Source organism: Salmo salar, chromosome 19 (genome assembly GCF_965601325.2).
Source record: "Salmo salar chromosome 19, fSalSal1, whole genome shotgun sequence".
Taxonomy (NCBI): Eukaryota; Metazoa; Chordata; class Actinopteri; order Salmoniformes; family Salmonidae; genus Salmo; species Salmo salar.
Genome location: NC_138309.1, coordinates 39,618,242 through 39,644,605, shown reverse-complemented (window position 1 = coordinate 39,644,605; position 26,364 = coordinate 39,618,242). Strand labels below are relative to the sequence as shown.

Genomic DNA, 26,364 nt, shown 5'->3' with positions numbered 1-26,364 from the left:
GGGGTGCTTTGTGAAGCGCAAGTCATTGGCTAAAGCAGAGAGTGATGAATCAATCAATCAATCAATCAGTTCATAGAATATATTAGGTAGTGAAGTATTGCTGTTCTGTATATATTATGTGTATCCTGTGCAAGCATCAAAATAAGAAACATAGAGTATATTAGTCATAAGTTACCCTCTGAGGTATATATTACACTATATACAGTGCATACACATATTAGGCCTGGGAGTTGATTTTTAAAAAAAATGATCGATTCCCGATTCCTAACAGTGATGAGAAATTGGAAATAAACTCCTTCACACGGAATCAATTCATTTTTTAATCGGAATTAATGTTATATAATCCAATGATGATCCGTTCCAGTGAAAATGTCTGTTGTTGAGTTATTTGAGGTTAAGGAGTCTGTTTGAGGTGAAGAACTCATGGCATAAAGTGCTGACCATCCACAGTACCAAAAGTAAACCTGGCAAACAAAATTAAGCTCTTAGGACGTCCTCAGGACGTCTTGAAATGGTCCCCGTAAAGTGGTCAGGACTTTGTGTCATGGTCCCCTGGAGGTTTTGTCTTGTTCCCGGGTTGTTCATGATGGTCAGAAAGAAACAGTCCCCTCATTACCCATCAACCCTTGTTACTTTTGCCTATTCCTGATTGGTGATCAACTGATCCATTTACAACAACAACATTTTTTTGGCAATGTTTAGGGACACCCACACAAAAGGTACGTTTATACGTTGTTTCAACTTCCAAATGTGACACAGTTTGACGTAGATGTATTACGTTGTGTACGTTTATTCATACAGAAATTATTATTCAACACGTCCTCACCTGGGCTTTGAACTCACAACTTCTTTGTTCACCACATTCCAATCTTCCTGCTACGCCACCATGTCTGTCTCAATGACTGATTATACCTGTATTCCTACACTTTGCTCTTCAATGTAAATTTCAGAAAAAAGTATTATATTTATCATAGTGATTGAGGAGTAACAGAATAATACAGCATGCCTCACCAACATTAGACAACTATACTGAAAACCCTCAAAATGCTGAAATAAGTAAATGAAATCAAGGATAAGAGAATAATCGGATTAACTGCTAGCTAAAATAGCAGTGCAGTCGGCACTCTTTTTTTCTAAGTGCAGAGAAGATGTATTATAGGTAACGAATGTGTAAGGGACTTGACATTCTACAGACTTTTTGACACAGCCTACTGCAAATCCAGCGGTTGTGAGTTCAAATTCTAGGTGGGGTCATGTCGAAAAGTCAGTATGATTATGTCAATCCATCACGTGACAAAAACCCTCTAGAGGACCATGACACAACGTCCCAGGAATGTCCTTAAAATATCCTCGGGGACGTCCCCGTGACAATCGGGAAGTAGACAAAACCTCCAGAGGACCATGACACGACGTCCTAAAAACGTCCCCGGGACAAACTGGAAACTAGAAAAACGTTCCCCCAGTGAATGTTCCATTGGGACCATCATGTGATGTTCTTAGAATGTTCTCAGAGTGTCTGTGAAATAACGTTGCGCCGGAACCCTTAAAGGACCTAATGGAAATGTCCTCAGGATGTCCCCTGTTTGCTGGGAATCCTCAATCATGAATTGTCAAATTCCAAAATTCCACATATAAAGAAAGAGAGAAAACAAATCATATTTATAGAACGTAGAGGGAAACTATCCGTCAAAGTCAGCAATGGGATAATATCACATCACTATGATGACAGCCAGCACTTGCAATCCATTCTCAATCAGTCCTCGCAATGGACGTTTCACCCATCAAACCAAACTCAGTAATAAGTACTATAAAAACAAGCACATCTCCATGGGCATCAAAGTCACTCCGGGATAATGTTTCCTCTAGGTACAGATCTTGGATCAGTTTTCCCTACCCTAATCCTAACCTTAACTACTAGTGGGGCAAATGTAAAACTGACCCAACATCAGCGACTTGGGGCAACTTTTACCCTACTTCACTAAAGTCAGTAATGTTAAAATCCATTTCATTGTGTTCCTTTAGGCGTAGAAAATGAGTTCAGGTATCTGACCCCCCTGTACTCCTGTCCCATTGGTGCTGTCTGACGAACACTGGAACTGAAATGTCACCTTCCCACACTGCACCTCTGTCATTCCTTCCTGACCAAAGTAACTCAACTCGTTCCCATCCAAAACTACAGAAGCCGTGTAGAATGTATCAGGTTCTATCTGCACGGGGTACTCAAACCACACAGGGAACGTGTTACTAGAACCGTCAGAGAAGTATTTACTCAGGTTATGTCCAAGGAGAATGCCTTGGCGCTTGAGCTCGATCTTAGCTGAGTACTCTGCAGAGCCGCAGCTGGAGCCGTAGAGTCCGAACCCGGCGATGAAGACGCGTTTGTCCACAGCGAACTGGATGCTGTCGCATCGCCCTCGGTAACGCCATTGGTTGCTGCGGTAGGCGCAGGATTGGAACCGGTGGCAGCGTTGCGGAGATAACCCCTTCCGTGGCTGGCTGGCGAACTGGAGGTCCGGTTTCTTGGCAGCGGTGTACCACAGGAAGATGTCGTTGGTCTCATTCAGGGTCAGGACGCCCGACTGGGCGGCACCATTGGCGAAGTCGTCCAATGCCATGGTGGGGATGCGGATCAGGAACACGGCCTTGCCGAGAACCTTGAATAGAAAACAGTATACAAATGAACCATATAAATGTTGCTTTGCTACAAGAGCATTTCCAATGTAACAAGTATGTTAGTGTGTCAGGGGAAATGCAAGGGAATATATTACTTTATGTTGTATATTTTTCTACTGTATTATTGACTGTATGTTTGTTTATTCCATGTGTAACTCTGTGTTGTTGTATGTGTCGAATTTCTACGCTTTATCTTGGCCAGGTCGCAGTTGCAAATGAGAACTTGTTCTCAACTAGCCTATCTGGTTAAATAAAGGTGAAATAAAATAAATAAAAATAAAAAATAAAGTATTTCTTCAAGGAATATAGTGAACTATAGGTAAATATTTACAAAAAAATATCAATACTTGAGTAAAGTACAGATACACTCAAAAGTACTTAAGGACAGTACAAGTATTTGTACTTTAATCCACCGATACATTTGATCAAAAGCAACCATCAGAAATACCTTTCTCTTGTTGTCTATGGAGGTGGTGAGGTCCTGTCTCTGACACTCTGCCTCGGCCCAGCTCAGAGCTGCCTCAAACACCACCTCCTCCTTGGCGTTGAGGGTCTCTCTCTGGAGGATACTCTCTAGTGTCTGGGAGTCGATGTCAGTGAAACCCTCCGACCGCAGGGCCAGCTCTGCCTGGGCGTCAATCACCTGGTGGGATGGAGGTGTACAGCAGAATGTAGCTAGTCTGGAATGATTCATTGAATTTTCTACACAGAGATCGTTTTGGCCATAAGTAAAGGGCCAAGTTTAATCTTTTAGCACTACCAAATGACTCGTCACTGAACTTGGACTCAAGTATAAAGGACTTAGACTTGGGCTTGGAATCGAATGCTATGGAGTTAACCCTAACCCTTATTCTAATCCTAAACCTAACCCTTATTCTAACCCTAACCCTAACTCTAACCCTAACCTAAACCCCTATCCTAACCCTGAAGTTAACCCATATTATAATCCTAAACCTAACCCTTATTCTAACCCTAACCCTAACCTAAACCCCTATCCTAACCCTAAACTTAACCCTTATTCTAACCCTAACCCTAACTCTAACCCTAACCTAAACCCCTATCCTAACCCTGAAGTTAACCCATATTCTAATCCTAAACCTAACCCTTATTCTAACCCTAACCCTAACTCTAACCCTAACCTAAACCCCTATCCTAACCCTAAACCTAACCCTTATTCTAACCCTAACCATAACTCTAACCCTAACCCTAACCTAAACCACTATCCTAACCCTAAACTTAACCCTTATTCTAATCCTAAACCTAACCCTTATTCTAACCCTAACCCTAACCTAAACCCCTATCCTAACCCTAAACTTAACCCTAACTCTAACCCTAACCTAAACCCTTATCCTAAACCTAAACGTAACACTTTTTTTAAACCTAACCCTTACCCTTATTCTAATCCTAAACTTAACACTTATTCTAAACATAACCCTAGCCCTTAATCTAACCCTAACCTAAACCCTTATCCTAACCTTAAACTTAACCCTTTTTCTAACCCTAACCTTAGTAACAGATCCGGAGTAACCAAATAAAGTTTGACCACGTATTCATCACTCACCTCCCAGCAGCGTTGTGTGAGTTCGGGCTCTTCGAACAGACAGCTCTGTGACAGCAGGACGCAGGCATTCTTAGCTGACAGGCTAGTCTCTAGGAAGTTAACACAGGCTCTGGCCAGATGAGGCACGATGTACTTCTTAGCAGCGTAGAGCGTGGCCAGCACTGTGTCAGCACTCAGGTCTATCTCATCACAGTAGATGTACCTAGGGACAGGTAGAGGAGTTGGATTAGTCGACAGGTATGTGGTTATCAACTAAACATATGACCAATAAGGACAGTATATACATATAAAGTGCATTCAGACCTCTTGACTTTTCCCCTATTTTGTTAACTTACAACCTTATTATAATACCCCATAATGACAAAGTGAATACAGGTTTTAAGAGATTTTGGCAAATGTATGAAAAACTAAACTAGAAATACCTTTATTTACATAAGTATTCAGACCCTTTGCAATGAGACTCAAAATTGTGCTCCGGTGCATCCTGTTTCCATTGATCATCCTTGAGATGTTTCCACAACTTGATTGGAGTCCACCTGTCATAAATTCAATGGATTGGACATCATTTGGAATGGCACACACCTGCCTATATAATGTACCACAGTTGACAGTGCATGTCAGAGCAAAACCAAGCCATGAGGTCGAAGGAATTGTCCGTAGAGCTCCGAGACAGAATTGTGTCGAGGCAGAGATCTGGGGAAGGGGACCCAAACATATATCTCCTGCATTGAAGGTCCCCAAGAACACAGTGGCCTCCATCATTCGTAAATAGAAGAAGTTTGGAACCACGAAGACTCTTCCTAGAGCTGGCTGCCCGGCCAAACTGAGCAATCGGGAGAGAAGGGCCTGTGTCAGAGAGGTGACCAAGAACCCGATGACCACTCTGACAGAACTCCAGAGTTCATCAGCGGAGATGGGAGAACCTTCCAAAAGGACAAACATCTCTGCAGCACTCCACCAATCAAGCCTTTATGGTAGAGTGGCCAGACTGAAGCCACTCCTCAGTAAAAGGCACATAACAGCCCGCTTGGAGTTTGCCAAAAGGCACCTAAAGACTCTGAAACCATGAGAAACAAGATTCTTTGGTCTGATGGAACCACGATTTAACTCTTTGGCCTGAATGCCAAGTGTCAAGTCTGAAGGAAACCTGGCACCATCTCTATGGTGAAGCATAGTGTTGGCAGCATCGTGCTGTGGGGATGTTTTTCAGCGGCAGAGACTGGGAGAATAGTCAGGATCAAGAGCAAGATCAACTGAGCAAAGAACAGAGAGATCCTGGATGAAAACCTGCTCCAGAGCGCTCAAGACTTCAGACTGGGGTGAAGGTTCACCTTCCAACAGGACAACGACTTTGAGCACTCAGCCAAGACAAGGCAGGGGTGGCTTTGGGACAAGTCTCTGAATACCCGGACTTGAACCCGATCTAACATCCCTTTAGAGACCTGAAAATAGCTGTGCAGCGACGTCCCCCATCCAACATGACAGAGCTTGAGAGGATCTGCAGAGAAGAATGGGAGAAACTCCCCAAATACAGGTGTGCCAAGCTTGTAGCGTCATACCCAAGAAGACTCAAGGCTGTAATCGCTGCCAAAGGTGCTTCAACAAAGTATTGAGTGAAGGGTCTGAATACTTTCTGTTTTAACAATTAACAAACTGTTTTTTCTTTGTTATTATGGGGTACTGTGTGTAGATTGATGAGAATATATATTTTTTTATCCATTTTAGAATAAGTTTGTAATGTAGCAACGTTTTGAATAAGTAAAGGGGTCTGAATATTTTCCAGAGGCAGTGTATAAAGAATGTGACCAACTGTTGACAGTATGTATTAGGTAGAGGTTGCTACAGTACAGATTAATTTACCTTTACCAAATTTATATTCATGAGAGGACAACACAGGCTGCGTTGAGGGTCAAACACATGACAACGTCCACAACCCAAATGGCACCCTATTCGCTGCATAGGACCCTGGTCAAAAGTAGTGCACTACATAGGGAATAGGGTGAAATGTGGGTAGAAAACAGCATTGGATGTGTTATTTAGGCAGCCTAGAGGACACCATTTGTTTTCACATTTCAGATGTATCTCGTAAGCACAACAATAATGTATTTTCTGACACTGGTGTGAGGACTGGGAATATGTGAAAGGTAAAAATAGATATTAACTACAGTGAAGAGATATAGTGCTGGAGGCAGGAACACAGAGTTTAATCCATTTTGCAGTAACACAGCAGCTGGTATACTCCTACACACTATGCCTCCCAAATGGCCCCCACTGTCTCCTACATAGTGAAATACCCTACATAGTGCACAACTTTCGACCGGAGCCCTATGAAGCCCCATGGACCCTGGTCTAAAGCAGTGCACTACATCGGGAATAGGGCACCATTTGGGAGTCAGACACTGAGCTTATATACCACTCAGTACCCACACAGGGGCAGGAACAACACGACTCACACAGGAGAGAGAGAAACAGCAGAGAGGGTGAGAGAGAGAGGGAACACTGTATATATACGCATTTCTACAGCACTGTATATAACCATAATATTACATTTGACATGTCTTTATAATCTATAACTACGGAACTTTTGCGAGTGTAATATTTACTGTTTATTTTTGATTGTCAAAGCAAGTGAAATAGATAATAAACAATGTTAACATATGTTTCCCATGTCAATAAAGCTATTTGAATTTAATAGAGAGAGCGAGAGAGCGAGAGAGCGAGAGAGAGAGAGAGAGAGAGAGAGAGAGAGAGAGAGAGAGAGAGAGCAGAGGCATGGGTGAGAGAGAGGGAGAGAGAGAGGGAGAGAGAGAGAGAGAGAGAGAGAGAGAGAGAGAGAGAGAGAGAGAGAGAGAGAGAGAGAGAGAGAGAGAGAGAGAGAGGGGCGTGGGTGACAGAGAGAGATTGACTGGGTGGCTGTGTGGAAATGTGACCATATTGCTTCAATGGTATCCGATTTTCTCATCTTCACAAGCGTCTATCTGTTAGTAGGGGGTATATAGTGCCTATGGGTTAGTAGGAGGTCTATTTGTGCTACAGAGCTACAGGGAGTTAAAAGAGGAGAGGAGAAGAGAGAAGGAGAGGAGAGGAGAGGAGAGGAGAGGAGAAGCGAGGGGAAGCGAGGGGAAGAGAGGTGAAAGAGGAGAGGAGTGAGGAAGAGAGAGGTGAAAGAGGAGAGGAGAGAGGAAGGTGAAAGAGGAGTAGAATCCTTCCTTACTTCAACATGGCCAGGAATGCTGCAGGCTCCACGTCCGGAATTCGGATTTCATCCCTGTTTTCCGCCAGCTCTCCATAAAACATGGCATGGAACACAGAACTGCCAACAGCCAGAACATACTGTTGGACAGAGAGAAAATAAGTTAAGGAGAGAGAGAGAGAGAGAGAGAGAGAGAGAGAGAGAGAGAGAGAGAGAGAGAGAGAGAGAGAGAGAGAGAGAGAGAGAGAGAGAGAGAGAGAGAGAGAGAGAGAGAGAGAGAGAGAGATGTAAAACACCAATTCTGCAGAGCAGAGCAGAATTAGGCCAATACCCACTAATGATCAACATATGAAAAAGTGCCCTTAAATTCTACAACCACCTAAAGGATGTGATTCCTAAACCTTCCATAACAAAGCCATCACCTACAGAGAGATGAACCTGGAGAAGAGTCCCCTAAGCAAGCTGGTCCTGGGGCTCTGTTCACAAACACACCCCACAGAGCCCCAGGACAGCAACACAGTTAGACCCAACCAAATCATGAGAAAACAAAAAGATAATTACTTGACACATTGGAAAGAATTAACAAAAAAACTGAGCAAACTAGAATGCTATTTGGCCCTAAACAGAGAGTACAGAGTGACAGAATACCTGACCACTGTGACTGACCCAAACTTAAGGTTTGGGTTTTTAAAGGAAAGCTTTGACTATGTAAATACTCAATGAGCATTGCCTTGCTATTGAGAAAGGCCACCATAGGTTCCTGGTTCTCAAGAGAAGACAGGCTATGTGCAACACTGCCCACAAAATGAGGTGTAAACTGGGTTGTATTTCCTAACCTCCTGCCAAATGTATGACCATATTAGAGACACATATTTCCCTCAGATTACACAGACCCACAAAGAATTAGAAAACCAATCCAATATTGATAAACTCCCTTATCTACTGGGTGAAATACTACAGTGTACCATCACAGCAGCAAGATTTTGTGACCTGTTGCCACAAGAAAAGGGCAACCAGTGAAGAACAAACACCATTGTAAATACAGCCCACATTTATGTTCATTTATTTTCCCTTTTGTACTTTAACTATTTGAACAAAATATCACATTTGAAATGTCTTTATTCTTTTGGAACATTTGTGAGTGTAATGTTTAATGTCAATTTTTTTATTGTTTATTTCACTTCTGTTTATCCATTTCACTTGCTTTGGCAATGTCAACATATGTTTCCCATTGAATTGAATTGAATTGAATTGAATTGAATTGAATTGAATTGAATTGAGAGAGAGAGATAGTTGAACTGTACTAATACATTTAGATAGAGAAAGAGATAGAGGCGGAATGTATGGTGATTCATGCAATCGTATTTCCAATCACTATTGTTGTTTTTGTGTATAGTGTATAGTCGAAACAGTCGATATAGTACATCCACATGGATGATTGTCTTGTACAGCTTCACCCCTCTCTCCTCACCCCCTCTCTACTCTCCCCTCTCTCCTCACCCCCTCTTTCCTCTCCCCTCCCTCCTCCCCCTCCCTCCTCTCCCTCTCTGCTCTCTCCTCAACCACTCTCTCCTCTCTCCTCACCCCCTCTCTCCTCTCTCTTCACCCCTCTCTCCTCACCCCCTCCCTCCTCTCCCCTCTCTCCTCACCCCCCTCTCTCCTCTCTCTCCTCACCCCCTCTCTCCTCTCCCCTCCCTCCTCACATCCTCTCTCCTCTCTTCTCACCCCCTCTCTCCTCTCCCCTCTCTCCTCTCTCCTCACCTCTCTCTCCTCACCCCCTCTCTCCTCTCCCCTCTCTCCTCACCCCCTCTCTCCTCTCCCCTCCCTCCTCACCTCCTCCTCCTCTCTCCCCCCCTCTCTCCTCTCCCCTCTCCCCTCTCTCCTCACCCCCTCTCTCCTCTCTCCCTTCACCCCTCTCATCTCTCTCCTCTCCCCTCCCTCCTCACCCCCTCTCTCCTCTCCCCTCTCTCCTCACGCCCTCTCTCCTCTCTCCTCACCCCCTCTCTCCTCTCCCCTCTCTCCACTCCCCTCTCTCCTCTCTCCTCACCCCTCTCTCCTCTCCCCTCTCTCCTCTCTCCTCACCTCCTCTCTCCTCTCCCTTCTCTCCTCTCTCCACTCTCCTGTCTCCTGTCTCCTCTCTCCTCTCTCCTCTCTCCACTCTCCTGTCTCCTGTCTTCACTCTCCTCTCCTGTCTTCACTCTCCTCTCTCCTGTCTCCTGTCTCCACTCTCCTCTCTCCTGTCTTCATTCTCCACTCTCCACTCTCCTCTCTCCTGTCTCCTGTCTCCACTCTCCACTCTCCACTCTCCTCTCTCCTGTCTCCTGTTTCCTCTCTCCTCTCTACTGTCTCCTCTCTCCTGTCTCCTGTCTCCACTCTCCACTCTCCTGTCTCCTGTCTCCTGTCTCCTCTCTCCTCTCTCCACTCTCCACTCTCCACTCTCTTGTCTCCACTCTCCTCTCTCCACTCTCCTGTCTCCTGTCTATTGTCTCCTCTCTCCTCTCCCCTGTCTCCTGTCTCCTCTCTCGTGTCTCCTGTCTCCTGTCTCCACTCTCCACTCTCCTGCCTCCTCTCTCCTCTCTCCACTCTCCTGTCTCCTGTCTCCTGTCTCCACTTTCCACTCTCGACTCTCCTCTCTCCTGTCTCCTCTCTCCTGTCTCCTGTCTCCTGTTTCCTGTCTCCTGTTTCCTGTGTCCTCTCTCCTCTCTCCTGTCTCTTGTCTCCACTCTCCCCTCTCCTCTCTCCTGTCTCCTGTCTCCTGTCTCCTCTCTGCACACTCCACTCTCCACTCTCCACTCTCCTCTCTCCCCTCCTTTTCTCCTGTCTCCTCTCTCCTGTCTCCTGTCTCCTCTCTCCACTCTCCTGTCTCCTCTCTCCACTCTCCTGTCTCCTCTCTCCACTCTCCTCTCTCCTGTCTCCTGTCTCCTATCTCCTCTCTCCTCTCTCCTGTCTCTTCTCTCCGCTCTCCACACTCCACACTCCACTCTCCTCTCCTCTCCCCTCTCCCCTGTCTCCTGTCTCCTGTCTCCTCTCTCCTGTCTCCTGTCTCCACTCTCCACTCTCCTGTTTCCTCTCTCCTCTCTACTGTCTCCTCTCTCCTGTCTCCTGTCTCCACTCTCCTGTCTCCTGTCTCCTGTCTCCTCTCTCCTCTCTCCACTCTCCACTCTCAACTCTCCTCACTCCTGTCTCCTGTCTCCTGTCTACTGTCTACTTTCTCCTCTCTCCTCTCTCCACTCTCCACTCTCCACTCTCCTGGCTCCACTCTCCTGTCTCCACTCTCCTGTCTCCTCTCTCCTCTCTCCTGTCTCCTGTCTCCTTTCTCCTCTCTCCTCTCTCGTGTCTCCTGTCTCCTCTCTCCTGTCTCCACTCTCCTGCCTCCTCTCTCCTCTCTCCTCTCTCCACTCTCCTCTCTCCTGTCTCCTGTCTCCTGTCTCCACTTTCCACTCTCCACTCTCCTGTCTCCTGTCTCCTGTTTCCTGTCTCCTGTTTCCTGTGTCCTCTCTCCTCTCTCCTCTCTCCTGTCTCTTGTCTCCACTCTCCACTCTCCTCTCTCCTGTCTCCTGTCTCCTGTCTCCTCTCTGCACTCTCCACTCTCCACTCTCCTCTCTCCCCTCCTTTTCTCCTGTCTCCTCTTTCCTGTCTCCTGTCTCCTCTCCCCTCTCTCCTGTCTCCTCTCTCCACTCTCCTGTCTCCTCTCTCCACTCTCCTCTCTCCTGTCTCCTATCTCCTCTCTCCTGTCTCCACACTCCACTCTCCACTCTCCACTCTCCACTCTCCTCTCCTGTCTCCTCTCTCCTGTCTCCTGTCTCCACTCTCCTGTCTCCTGTCTCCGCTCTCCGCTCTCCACTCTCCACTCTCCTCTCTCCTCTCTCCTCTCTCCCGTCTCCTGTCTCCACTCTCCTGTCTCCTGTCTCCCCTCTCCTCTCTACTGTCTCCTCTCTCCTCTCTCCTGTCTCCTCTCTCCTGTCTCCTGTCTCTTGTCTCCACTCTCCACTCTCCTGTCTCCTCTCTCCTCTCTACTGTCTCCTCTCTCCTGCCTCCTGTCTCCTGTCTCCACTCTCCAGTCTCCCGTCTCCTGTCTCCACTTTCCACTCTCCAGTCTCCTGTCTCCTTTCTCCTCTCTCTTGTCTCCTCTATCCTCTCTCCTCTCTCCTGTCTCCTGCTTCCTCTCTCCTCTCTACTCTCTCCTCTCTCCTCTCTCCTCTCTCCTGTCTCCTCTCTCCTCTCTCCCCTCTTTTTCTCCTGTCTCCTCTCTCCTGTCTCCTCTCTCCTGTCTCCACTCTCCTGTCTGCTCTCTCCTGTCTCCTGTCTCCTGTCTCCTGTCTACTGTCTCCTCTCTCCACTCTCCTGTCTCCTGTCTCCTGTCTCCACTCTCCACTCTCCACTCTCCACTTTCACTCTCCACTCTCCTCTCTCCTGTCTCCTCTCTCCTGTCTCCTGTCTCCACGTTCCACTCTCCACTCTCATCTCGAGTTTATTTGACCATGCAATATGCTGAAGCACACACAAAGATTCCCCACAATCAGCAGCAATGCCTAACTACAGTTGTAAGAATCATAATTGCCCCCTGGGGGCCAGAAAGACACCCAGGGTCAGTCCCAAATAGCACCTTATTCCCTTTATAGTGCACACAGGGTCCCGTGTGTGTCTGGTCAAAAGTAGTGCAGTATATAGGGAATAGGGCTCTAGTCTAAAGTAGTGCACTATACAGAGAATAGGGCTCTGGTCTAAAGTAGTGCACTATATAGGGCACAGTGTGTAATTTGGGACGAACCCCCAGTTCTATTAATAATATACCTGCCTCTTCTCTCACTTCAGAGAAGAACAAGAGTGATACCCTATTCCCTTTAGATTGAAATATGTCTTTCACATTTAAGCCAACCCCTCTGAATCAGAGAGGTGCGGAGGGCTACCTTAATCGACATCAATGGCACACAGTAGGACAGATTTATATGGTCAGCTTGGGGATTTGATCCAGCTACCTTTTGGTTACTGGTCAAACACTCTACCCACTAGGCTACTTCTGCCACCCCAAGAGGAGAGACATTGGGGAGAAGAGAGGGAGAAGAGAGGGAGAGGAAAGGGAGAGACGTTAAGGAGAAGAGAGGGAGAAGAGAGGGAGAGGATAGGGAGAGACGTTAAGGAGAAGAGAGGAAGAGGAAAGAGAGAGAGACGTTAGGGAGAAGAGAGGAAGAGGAGAGGAGAGACATTAGGGAGAAGAGAGAAAGAGGAGAGAGAGAATAATTAGGGAGAAGAGAGAGAGAGGAGAGGAAGAGGCGAAAGAGAGACGTGAGGGAGAGGAGAGAGGGAGACTTTAGGGAGAAGAGAGGGACATTAGGGAGAGGAGAGGAAGAGGAGAGAGACAGATGTGAGGGAGAGGAGAGAGACAGACGTGAGGGAGAGGAGAGGAAGAGGACAGAGAGAGACATTAGGGAGAGGAGAGGAAGATGAGAGAGAGAGACATTCGGGAGAGAGAGGAAGAGGAGAGAGAGAGGTTAGGGAGAGAGAGGAAGAGGAGAGAGACAGACATGAGGGAGAAGAGAGGAAGAGGAGAAAGAGAGACATTAGGGAGAAGAGATGAAGAGGAGAGAAAGAGGAGAGGAGAATAAAAATGTATGACTCAAGTGGAATCAATTTTAAGTAGGGGACTGTTGCTGGGTTAAAAAAAAAAACATCTCAAATATGACTAATAGGTCAGCAAATATCAGTAATGTGACGTCTAACTGATGAGACCATGTTAACTATGACCCAGTGTCTACAGTAATATGACCCAATGTCTACATTAATATGACCCAGTGTCTACAGTAATATGACCCAGTGTCTACAGTAATATGGCCCAGTAATATGACCCAGTGTCTACAGTAATATGGCCCAGTGTCTACAGTAATATGGCCCAATGTCTACAGTAATATGACCCAGTAATATGACCCAGTGTCTACAGTAATTTGACCCAGCGTCTACAGTAAACAATTATCAAAAAATACTTTTGAGTAAAATCTTATTTTGATAATAGTGGACATCTATCAGGGTTGGTCAAGCTGGAATAGGTAGAGATGGTTATTATTGTTGTGTTCTTTAGGGAGAGGCCAATTGAAATTCAGCCGGGACACAGATGTGATTTCAGAGTAAAGTATAGTATCATGTAAATCATTAACCATGGCGATAGAGTTACTGCTGCTCTCCCCATCATGTCTTGGTCAATGAAATCATGATGAATATCTGAACGCCTGCAAAATGGATATCAGACACACACACACACACACACACACACACACACACACACACACACACACACACACACACACACACACACATCATAAAGTCCTGCTCGACAGATCGTCATAATTGCATGCCCCATTGGCAGACTGTACTGGCTCTGAATGGGTCTGTAATGGTATCCTATTCTCTATGTAGTGCACTACATTTAACCAGGGCCTTATGGGCTCCACTCAAAGAATAGTGCACTACTTTTAACCAGGGCTTTATGGGCTCCAATCAAAAATAGTGCACTACTTTTAACCAGGGCCTTATGGGCTCCAATCAAAAATAGTGCATTACTTTTAACCAGGGCCTTATGGGCTCCAATCAAAAGTAGGGCACTATGTAGTGTTATAGGATGCTATTTGAGATGCAGACTCAACCAATCATCCACAATGCCTTTCCGTAACTGCATTCCATAAAATGAGCAAAGTGCATCCCTGCCAACCAATCATAGGCCAATATATTTCACCCTTAAATGAACAGAACGATGACTCATGCTTGGCTCAGCTCTTGGATGTATTCTGGGAATGAATATGGGCAGAAGGCTGCAGTCAGAGTCAATTTTAAAGGCACAACCCTTAATTCAGGAGTCAATTGGTAAAACCGTATATCCTTCAGACTCAACTCTGGACCTCGAAGCCAGTTCCAATGCATTTAAAAAATATATATAATTCCCGTCTAATCAGGGACTTATGCCTGGGACACCAGGTGTGTGAAATTCATTATCAGGTAAAATAGAAAACCTGCAGGCTCCGGACCTCGTAGGATAAAAGTTGAATATATATAGTATATTTGTTTAACCTTTATTTAACTAGGCAAGTCAGTTAAGAACAAATTCTTATTTACAATGACGGCCAAACCCGGACGATGCTGGGGCAATTGTGCGCCACCCTGTGGACTCCCAATCACGGCCGATTGTGATACAGTCTGGAATAACCTTGCCCTATATCATAAGTCATATGAACATTGAACAGCTAGTAAATACTGCAGCACATTGCAACCCACATCTCCTCTATGGGCCGTTTTCCCTGACCCCCATGAAGCCTAGTTTCTGGACTAACAAACCACCCAACTAGCACATTTGGTTCCTTGGAATTTGTGGGAACGTACGTTTTCCATTTCCCATTTGGAACGAAGCCATAAGTTTCCTGACTGGTAAAAATGAATGTTTTTTAAACATGGTGAGAATGGAACTAGAAATGTTGCATATACTGGGAACTTACATTTGTGGTTGCAGAGATGTTCTAAGATTATTTTACTATGGTTCCCTGAAAGTTTTCCTGGGAGATTTGATTAACATTTAGAGAACGTAAATTATAGGTTATTTGAAGGTTGTATTAATGTTCTGATAACATGTTTCAATCAGACTTTTAGTAACAGTGCAACCTTAGGTTAACTGTTTTGAACTTGAAGTACAATTAAGACACATGGGAATTAATTTGCTTAGGCATTAATCATTTACTGTGGCACGACATCAGTGAGATCCCAACATATGATCTTCTGTTCTCTATCCATGGGTTTAGTCCACTGCACCACCAGGATGGAGATAGCATGCCATGTTTTTTTACTCATACAAAGCTGTTCATTTTTTGTCTATTTAAACAGACCCCATTTCAAATGAAACAAGGACACATTAAGATCAGCTGTGGACAATTAGTGGGTGAGGCCAACACACCTGAACACACTTAACAAGATAGAGGATAGAGAGAGTTTTGTTGATGATGAGAACGGAATGTATATGTTTTTAATTAACATTCTTAGAACGTTCTTTGAACGTTTACTAAAATTGTCTTGTGGTTTTTATGGAACGTTTTCTTAATGTTCTGAGAACAGTGATGAGAATGTTCTTAAATAGAACCATGAGGAAACACATGCAGAAAATGTTATGCTCAAGTACTAAAATTCCCACAGAAGAACGTTGTTTCTGAATGTTCTCTGAACATTTCTGAGAACATGGCTTTAAATAGAACCACGAGGAAACCCGATGGAAACATTATGCTGAAGTAATGATATTTCCACCAAAGAAACACATGGTTCTGAGAACGTTATGTGCTTGCTGTGTATACACAATTGATCAATCTCCATTGATAATGTTTTTTTGATTCCAGCACTATAGGCGTAATATGTCTCTGGGAAACTGGCCATGTATGGAGATTCTCCATTGAGCATAATTTAAATCCAGGACCAGGCATAATCTGGGTCAGGGAAAGCTGGCCTTATGTGTTTTAGCAGAGTATGTTGTAGCTAGCTAGTCATATCCATGTAGTGATAGTAATGCTCAGTTCATGGTGAAGCATGGGTCCATGAAAATGTTATGAACGGGGAGTAATAATTAACTCAAACATCTGGTAAATACAATGATGTCAGGCAGAGAAGGTATGGGGTAAAAACAGACATTGAAATATAATTACTATAATGGTAATAGCCCTTCAGTATAGATATGACCTTTCTAGTTAATCTACTTCTATGATCCGCAGAAATAAGACAGTCTAACAAAATCACAGAGATCCTTTTATATGTAATTCTATGCTCACAGGGCCGGACTACCGCATTTGGATCCCTGGGGGAGACAGCAATATATGTCACAATGTCCTAAAATAGTAAAACATAGTCTGTTCCCAGATCTGTCTGTGCAGCTATACACTAATGCGTGTAAATGTAAGGTAATTCCCTTTTTTATGCACTTTTCTCTCTATGCGTATTCTGACCTTGAATTTAAGCATGGGAATAGCATGCTATTCATCCGCTATTTGTTTTGGGTGTAGATCAAAGAGAAGAAGGTGTGGTGGAGGTGTGTCTACAGACATGCTGTATTCCAGTCTCTCCATCCTCCTCCTCCACTACACTCCCTCCCTTCATCTCTCCATCCTCCTCCCCCACCTCCTCCTCCACTACACTCCCTCCCTTCATCTCTCCATCCTCCTCGTCCACTACACTCCAACCCTTCATCTCTCCATCCTCCTCCTCCACCTCCTCCTCCACTACACTCCCTGCCTTCATCTCTCCATCCTCCTCCTCCACCCCACTCCTCCTCCTCCACTACACTCCCTCCCTTCATCTCTCTATCCTCCTCCTCCACCTTCTCCTCCACTACACTCCCTCCCTTCATCTCTCCATCCTCCTCCTCCACCTCCTCCTCCACCCCACTCCTCCTCCTCCACTACACTCCCTCCCTTCATATCTCCATCCTCCTCCTCCACCTCCTCCTCCACCCCACTCCTCCTCCTCCACTACACTCCCTCCCTTCATCTCTCCATCCTCCTCCTCCACCTTCTCCTCCACTACACTCCCTCCCTTCATCTCTCCATCCTCCTCCTCCACCTCCTCCTCCAACCCACTCCTCCTCCTCCACTACACTCCCTCCCTTCATATCTCTATCCTCCTCCTCCACCTCCTCCTCCACCCCACTCCTCCTCCTCCACTACACTCCCTCTCTTTATCTCTCCATACTCCTCCTCCCCCTCCTCCTTCACTTAAGCTGTGTGTCTCAGTCTCTCCATCCTTCCTCTACCCCTCCTCCTCCTCCTCCTCCTCCTTGACTCCTGTCTCCATCCCTTCATCCTTTAGCCTCATGTAGTTAAATAATTGAGTGGCGTCTGAAAGACACATGGTGAAGGAAGTGAGAGAGGAACACAAAGGATTCCTGCTTCTAAACCTACAGTGTTGTCTGCTATGAAGCGATGAAGCAGAGTCTATGTGATGATAGTAACGGTACCAATACTGATAGATGATGATGTAATGATACTAACAGTAATGATACTAACAGTAATGATGCTAACAGTAATGGCACTAACAGTAATGATGCTAACAGTAATGATACCAACAGTAATGATGCTAACAGTAATGATGCTAACAGTAATGATGCTAACAGTAATGATGCTAACAGTAATGGTACTAACAGTAATGATACTAACAGTAATGATGCTAACTGTAATGATGCTAACAGTAATGATGTTAACAGTAATGACACTAACAATAATGATTCTAAGGATACTGGCCCTTACCCTGTGTCCTGGTAGTCTCTGTGTCCCTCCTGTTTGTCCAACCACAAAGTGAACGTCGGCCATCAACTCATTGTTGAACATCACAGAGTTCCTGAAAAACAGATCAGAGAATGATTGAAGGACTTCATTGGACAGAGCAGTAACCTGTTTGGTATTTTGTCAACCCCTAATATATTACTGGTCGACAGAGAGAAAGGTTGTGTCGGGGGTCTTTGATCGTACTGTCACTGTTTTGATCGAATCTGTCTCGTAGAGTACTATCAAGATTGAGAGAGAGAGGGAAAGAGAAAGGGAGAGAGAGCGATAGAGAGAGACAGAGAGAGAGAGAGAGTGAGAAAAAGAGAGAGAGAGAGAGAGAGGGAAAGAGAGAAGTGAGAGTGAGAAAGAGAAAGAGAGAGAAAGAGAGAGAGAGAGAAAGAGAGAGAGAGAGAAAGAGAGAGAGAGAGAGTGTGTGAGAGAGAGAGAGAGAGAGGTAGAGAGATATCAAGAGAGGGATGGACAAGGACAATTAAAAATGGAATTAAATAAATCAAGGAAAATCAATATGAAAAAGGAAACTCCTACTACTACATGGATTTATAGCCACAGGCAATCACATTCAATCTCACACAATTTCATTTCAGAACTGAATTGACTACATGGCCTCTACTTTGTTCTGTTGCTCAGGAGAAAACAGAAGTCCTCTGGATGCAGCAGTTAAATGGTCTACTAGCTTTTTGGCAAGAATTCAATACTCGGTTAATTACAACTCTTTATCTTACACAGGTGGGAATCATTCCTCACATTAACACCCCTTCAGCGCATAGAAGGAATACAACAAATGTCATTACCCAATTGTTAACTTGAGTGTTCAAGAGAATGATCGCTGATCTAAGATCAGTTTTGCCTTTTAAATCATAATGAATGAGAGAGCAGATCTGATCCTAGATCACCTACTCCGAGACTCTTTATGACCTGATCCTAGATCACCTACTATGAGACTCTTTGTGACCTGATCCTAGATAACCTACTCTGAGACTCTTTATGACCTGATCCTAGATTATGTACTCTGACACTCATTATGAACTGATTCTAGATCATGTACTCTGAGACACTTTATGACCTGATCCTAGATCACCTACTCTGAGACGCTTTATGACCTGATTCTAGATCACCTACTCTGAGACGCTTTATGACCTGATCCTAGATCACCACTCCTACTGAGACTCTTTATGATCTGATCCTAGATCAACACCTCTACTGAGACTCTTTATGACCTGATCCTAGATCATGTACTCTGAGACTATTTATGACCTGATCCTAGATCACCTACTCTGAGACTCTTTATGACCTGATCCTAGATCACCTACTCTGAGATGCTTTATGACCTGATCCTAGATCACCACCACTGAGACTCTTAGTAACCTGAGCCTAGATCACCACCACTGAGACTCTTTATGACCTGATCCTAGATCACTTACTCTGAGACTCTTTATGACCTGATCCTAGAACACCTACTCTGAGACTATTTATGACCTGATCCTAGATCAGCTACTCTGAGACTCTTTTTGACCTGATACTAGATCACCAACTCTGAGACTCTTTATGACCTGATCCTAGATCACCACTCCTATTGAGACTCTTTATGACCTAATCCTTGATCAAGACTCCTACTGAGACACTTTATGACCTGATCCTAGATAAACACCCCTACTGAGACGCTTTATGACCTGATCCTAGATCATGTACTCTGAGACTATTTATGACCTGATCCTAGATCACCTACTCTGAGACGATTTATGACCTGATTGTAGATCACCTACTCTGAGACTCTTTATGACCTGATCCTAGATCAGCTACTCTGAGACTATTTATTACCTGATCCTAGATCAGCTACTCTGAGACTCTTTTTGACCTGATCCTCTCTGATCCTAGTTCACCACTCCAATTGAGACTCTTTATGACCTGATCCTAGATCACCACTCCTACTGAGACTCTTTATGATCTGATCCTAGATCAACACCCCTACTGAGACTCTTTATGACCTGATCCTAGATCATGTACTCTGAGACTATTTATGACCTTATCCCAGATCACCTACTCTGAGACACTTTATGACCTGATCCTAGATCACCACCACTGAAACTCTTCATGACCTGATCCTAGATCACCACCACTGAGACGTTTCATGACCTGATCCTAGATCACCTACTCTGAGATGCTTTATGACCTGATCCTAGATCACCACCACTGAGACTCTTAGTGACCTGAGCCTAGATCACCACCACTGAGACTCTTTATGACCTGATCCTAGATCACTTACTCTGAGACTCTTTATGACCTGATCCTAGATCACGTACTCTGAGACACTTTATGACCTGATCCTAGATCACTTACTCTGAGTCATTTTATGACCTGATCCTAGATCACCACCATTGAGACTCTTTATGACCTGATCCTAGATCACCACCACTGAGACTCTTTACGACCTGATCCTAGATCACCTACTCTGAGACTCTTTATGACCTGATCCTAGATCACGTACTCTGAGACACTTTATAACCTGATCCTAGATCACTTACTCTGAGACACTTTATGACCTGATCCTAGATCACGTACTCTGAGACACTTCATGACCTGATCCTAGATCACCTACTCTGAGACGCTTTATGACCTGATCCTAGATCAGCTACTCTGAGACTATTTATGACCTGATCCTAGATCACCTACTCTGAGACTCTTTATGACCTGATCCTAGATCAGATACTCTGAGACACTTTATGACCTGATTCTAGATCATCGACTCTGAGACTATTTATGACTTGATCCTAGATCACCTACTCTGAGACGCTTTATGACCTGATCCTAGATCACCTACTCTGAGACGCTTTATGACCTGATCCTTTATCACCACCATTGAGACTCTTTATGACCTGATCCTAGATCATGTACTCTGAGACTATTTATGACCTGATCCTAGATATTACTACTCTGAGAGTCTTTTTGACCTGATCCTAGATCACGTACTCTGAGACACTTTATGACCTGATCCTAGATCAGCTACGCTGAGACTATTTATGACCTGATCCTAGATCAGCTATTCTGAGACTCTTTATGACCTGATCCTAGATCACCACTCTTACTGAGACTCTTTATGAGCTGATCCTAGATCACCACTCCTACTCTGAAACTCTTATGAATACAGGCCCTGGTCCACACTGTCCACATACAATAGTTGTATTCATTATGATGTAAAGGTTAAACTAATCCTAGATCAGCACTCCTACTCCTAGGGTTTCTGGAAAAAGTCCACTGTAATGTTTTAACCCTACTCAGTACCCAGGCTGGTCCTTGCTCTAGAGGAGAGTAGCCAGGCTGGTCCTGGCTCTAGAGGAGAGTACCCAGGCTAGTCCTGGCTCTAGAGGAGAGTACCCAGGCTGGTCCTGACTCTAGAGGAGAGTACCCAGGCTGGTCCTGACTCTAGAGGAGAGTACCCAGGCTGGTCCTGGCTCTAGAGGAGAGTATTCAGGCTGGTCCTGGCTCTAGAGGAGAGTACCCAGGCTGGTCCTGGCTCTAGAGGAGAGTAACCAGGCTGGTCCTGGCTCTAGAGGAGAGCCCCCAGGCTGGTCCTCGTTCTAGAGGAGAGTACCCAGGTTGGTCCTGGCTCTGGAGGGGAGTACTCAGGCTGGTCCTCGCAATATAGCAGATGCTTTCTCAGTGCTCAGGCCGAGTTACATTCTGATTCCCTGTGCGGGGGTCTAGAAGAGGATGATTCCTGTTCAGCTTGTGGTACACAGTTACTGTACCTATCTCGATCGTATAGTAGTGTACAGCCCTGTTCTGGGCTGAGAGCCCTTAAACTCAGCTCTGGACCTTGAAGTCAGATCCATTATGTTTTTCATTCTTCCTCTCATATCAGGGACTGATTAAGACCAGCAGTACTACAGACTTCATGGGGTAAGATATGAATACACCTGCTCTACAAAGTGCTGAGGTTAGATTACAGTATGATTCCCTGGTCTGTGTTCTAGAACATGCTGAGGTTACATTACAGTATGATTCCCTGGTCTCTGTTCTTGAAGATGCTGAGGTTACATTACAGTATGATTCCCTGGTCTCTGTTCTAGGACATGTTGAGGTTACATTACAGTATGATTCCCTGGTCTCTGCTCACTGCCCAGCCTGGGACCTGACCCAAAACAGCAAAGTGTAACAATCCAAATATCCAAAAGGAGCTAGTGAATATGAGTTAGTTAGTGTCACCTTGTAGTATATGAGTTAGTTAGTTAGTGTCACCTACCTGTCTAGTATATAAGTTAGTTAGTTAGTGTCACCTACCTCTCTAGTATAAGGGTTAGTTAGTTAGTTAGTTAGTTAGTTAGTTAGTTAGTTAGTTAGTTAGTTAGTTAGTTAGTTAGTTAGCGTCACCTACCTCTCTAGTATATGAGTTAGTTTGTTAGTGTCACCTACCTCTCTAGTATATGAGTTAGTTAGTTAGTGTCACCTACCTCTCTAGTATATGAGTTAGTTAGTTAGCGTCACCTACCTCTCTTGTATATTAGTTAGTTTGTTACTGTCACCTACCTCTCTAGTATAAGGTGTTAGTTAGTTAGTGTCACCTACCTCTAGTATATGAGTAATTAGTTAGTCACCTACCTCTAGAGTATATGAGTTAGTTAGTTAGTGTCACCAAGCTCTCTAGTATACGAATTAGTTAGTTTCACCTAAACTCGAGAATATGAGTTAGTTAGTTAGTTAGTTAGTGTCACCTACCTCTCGAGAATATGAGTTAGTTAGTTAGTTAGTTAGTTACACCAAGCTCTCTAGTATATGAGTTAGTTAGTTTCACCTACCTCTCGAGAATATGAGTTAGTTAGTTAGTGTCACCTACCTCTCTAGTAAAAGAGTTAGTAGGTTAACGTCACCTACCTCTCTAGTATATTAGTTAGTTTGTTAGTGTCACCTACCTCTTTAGTATATGAGTTAGTTAGCGTCACTTATCTCTCTTGTATATTAGTTAGTTAGTTAGTGTCACCTACCTCTAGAGTATATGAGTTAGTTAGTTAGTGTCACCAAGCTCTCTAGTGTACGAGTTAGTTAGTTAGTGTCACCTACCTCTTTGCTATATAAGTTAGTTAGTTAGTGTCACCTACCTCTCTAGTTAGTTAGTTAGTTAGTTAGTTAGTTAGTTAGTTAGTTAGTTAGTTAGTTAGTTAGTTAGTTAGTTAGTTAGTTAGTTAGTGTCACCTACCTCTCTAGTATATGAGTTAGTTTGTTAGTGTCACCTACCTCTCTAGTATATAGTTAGTTAGTTTCACCTTCCTCTCGAGAATATGAGTTAGTTCGTGTCACCAAGCTGTCTATTACACGAGTTAGTTAGTTAGTTTCACCTTCCTCTCGAGAATATGAGTTAGTTAGTTAGTGTCACCTACCACTCTAGTTTATGAGTTAGTTAGTTAGTCTCACCTCCCTCTCTAGTGTATGAGTTAGTTAATTAGTTAGTCTCACCTCCCTCTCTAGTGTATGAGTTAGTTAGTTAGTGTCACCTACCTCTCTAGTATATGAGTTAGTTAGTTAATGTCACATCCATCTCTAGTATATTAGTTAGCTAGTTAGTGTCACCTCCCTCTCTAGTATATGAGTTAGTTAATGTCACCTCCCTCTCTAGTATATGAGTTAGTTAGTGTCACCTAGCTCTCTATTATAAGAGCTAGTTAGTTAGTTTCACCTACCTCTCTAGTATATGAGTTAGTTAGTTGGCATCACCTACCTCTCTAGTATATTAGTTAGTTATATTAGTTAGTTATATTAGTTAGTTAGTTAGTTAGTGTCACATCCCTCTCTAGTATATTAGTTAGCTAGTTAGTGTCACCTACCTCTCTAGTATATGAGTTAGTAAGTTGGCGTCACCTACCTCTCTAGTATATTAGTTAGTTATATTAGTTAGTTAGTTAGTTAGTGTCACATCCCTCTTTAGTATATTAGTTAGCTAGTTAGTGTCACCTCCCTCTCTAGTATATGAGTTAGTTAGTGTCACCTAGCTCTCTAGTATATGAGTTAGTTAGTGTAACCTAACTCGCTAGCATATGGGTTAGTTAGTTCGTCTCACCTACTTCTCTAGTATATGGGTTAGTTAGTTAGTTAGTTAGTTAGTTAGTGTAACCTACCGCTCTAGTATATGGGTTAGTTAGTTAGTTAGTTAGTTAGTGTCACCTACCTCCTTAGTAACGCTAGCATGGTGTTTGCAACGCCAGGGTTGTGGGTTCGATTCCCACGGGGGGCCAGTACAAAAAAAAATGCACGAAATGAAATGTATGCATTCACTACTGTAAGTCGCTCTGGATAAGAGCGACTTACAGTAGTGTAAATATTAAATGAATATGAGTGAGTTAGTTAGTGTCACCTATCCCCTATAGTAAATGAGTTAGTTAGTTAGTGTCACCTACCTCTCTAGTATATGAGTTAGTTCGTTAGTGTCACCTACCTCCTTAGTATATGAGTTAGTTATTTGGTGTCAACTACCTCTCTAGTATATTAGTTAGTTAGTTAGTGTCACCAACCTCTCTAGTATATGAGTGAGTTAGTTAATGTCACCAACCTCTCTTGTATATGAGTTAGTGTCACCTACCTATCTAGTATATTACTTAGTTAGTTAGTTAGTTATTGTCACCTTCCTCTCTCATATATTAGGGTAGTTAGTTCGTTAGTTAGTTTGTGTCACCTATCTATCTAGTATATGAGTTAGTTAGTTAGTTAGTGTCACCTACCTCTAGTATATTTATTACTTAGTTTGTTTCACCTACCTATCTAGTATATGGGTTAGTTAGTTAGTTAGTTAGTTAGTTAGTTAGCTAGTTAGTTAGTTAGTTAGTTAGTTAGTTAGTTAGTGTCACATACCTCTCTCGTATAGTGGAGTACAGCCCCTGCCAGTTACAGTTCTGAATTGTATTGTTATTATTCAGGTTCTGTTGTTGGTACTCCTGCACTGTGGCGGACGACCCTCCACCCTGCTTCTTAGTACTGGGGAAAATATCTGCTGCCATCTTCTTCTTCTTCTTGTTCTTCAGGGTAATGATCTCGTAGCACACCGGCGGCAGCTTGGACCCGGTACTACCTCCGGAAGCGCCACCGACGTTAACTGTCTTTTTGGAGCTCTTAGAACTCGCCGACTTGCTCTTGACTGACTCTGGGAGCATCAAGAGGAAGGTCAGACATTTCATTTTCCGGCCCTTGGCATCGACCATGAGTGTGTTGTTCTGCAGAGCAGTGGGAGAGTGTGCAGAGAAAAGACATACACTGGCAGAGTAGAAGTGGAAGAGGAGGACAGGGTGCTGAGGAGGGGGAGAAGGAGGATGCTCAGACAGGACAGTGGTATCGGAGAGTTGTGCAGTGGCAGAAAAACAGCAGCAACAATGAGCAACGAGCTCAGTTCATCAGTCAGTAAAAAAATACTGAGTAGGAAATCAGTCAGTAAGACAGCGAGAAATCCTCTCCTACTCCAAATGTGTCTCCAGTAGCAGAGTGAGAGAGTAGTGCAGAGAAACCAGCTCAGAAACCCTCCTATAGTCCTACTGTATGATTGACTCAGCTTTTAGGGAGCAAACAGTCACAGTACGGGTTATCCCCCAGTACGGGTTATCCTCCTCTCTCCTTCACTTTTTCTGAGTATAGACAGAATCCAATGTTTTTTTCTGAAGAGAAACAGGAACAATCTGACAATCCAATGGATGATCCTAAGGGATGTTTCCTTTCACCTAGTTTTCCTTTTAAGTTTGATTTTGTGACAGACGATGTTTGTCCCAGATACCGTACCAATGAGGTCCTTATTGAAATCACTCTTCACTTCTCTCTCCTTCTCTCCTCTGCTGTGCACTGGTGTGACAGCCTAGAGATTTAGTGGAGATGCAGTGGTCCTGAGGCAGACAGCCTGTTTTCTCTCTCTCTCTCTCTCTCTCTCTCTCTCTCTCTCTCAGCTCCTGTCTCTCCGGTCTCTGGCTCCTCTACCCACCGCCTGTATTCTGCTGACTACAGCGGATGAATGGATGAGCACAGAAAAGAGGAGAGAAGAGAGAGAAAACTAGAGAAACCCCCCCATCAAATGGCACAAGGCATCCTCCGCAGCCTCGGCCAATAGACACACTCAGGCCTCCTGATTGGCTGCAGCTGAGTACGGTAACTACTAGGATATGCTAAGTGAACTCCTTCTATTAAAGTGACAGCCATGGCCCCTAATAATGATACAGTATATGGCTGCACCCTATTCCCTATTTAGAGCTCTGATCATATCTAAGGTAGTGTGTAGGGAATAGGGTGACATTTTGGACGAGAAGACAAACAACCTATTCATATACTGCTTTATTTAGATACTCTGTTTTAGCTCCCAATCTAAACTTCAAGCATTCTGTCTCTCCCACATATGTATTTGATATTTTTACATTCTATATTCATACAGTTTAATTCCATGCAGGATTCAGTCACACAAATGTTAATACAGTATATTTACATAGTTAGGGACATTTGAAGAAAGAACATTTAATTGTAGGATTGTTCGTTCATAGGATATAAAATTAGAGTATTAAAAAACGAATGAATATATCTGTATTTATAAGGGAGCCAATGTTACTGCAGGTAATACTTCTTACTTCCTTTATATCTGTCAGACGGTTGCTAGGAGTGGTGGTAGGAGTCAGGCGCAG

General features: G+C 44.0%; 1 protein-coding gene across 1 annotated transcript; it reads right to left on the bottom strand.

Annotated features, from left to right (window-relative positions):
• btbd3b (BTB domain containing 3b) lies at positions 1 to 25,707 on the bottom strand. The gene is made up of 6 exons (XM_014157563.3): positions 24,566 to 25,707; positions 17,690 to 17,780; positions 7,449 to 7,567; positions 4,235 to 4,436; positions 3,122 to 3,316; positions 1 to 2,654 (listed from the first exon to the last, which is right to left on the bottom strand). The coding sequence occupies exons 1-6, from the start codon at positions 24,910 to 24,912 to the stop codon at positions 2,019 to 2,021; spliced, it is 1,590 nt and encodes a 529-aa protein (XP_014013038.1). The 5' UTR covers positions 24,913 to 25,707; the 3' UTR covers positions 1 to 2,018.
• Positions 25,708 to 26,364: the final 657 nt, after the last annotated feature.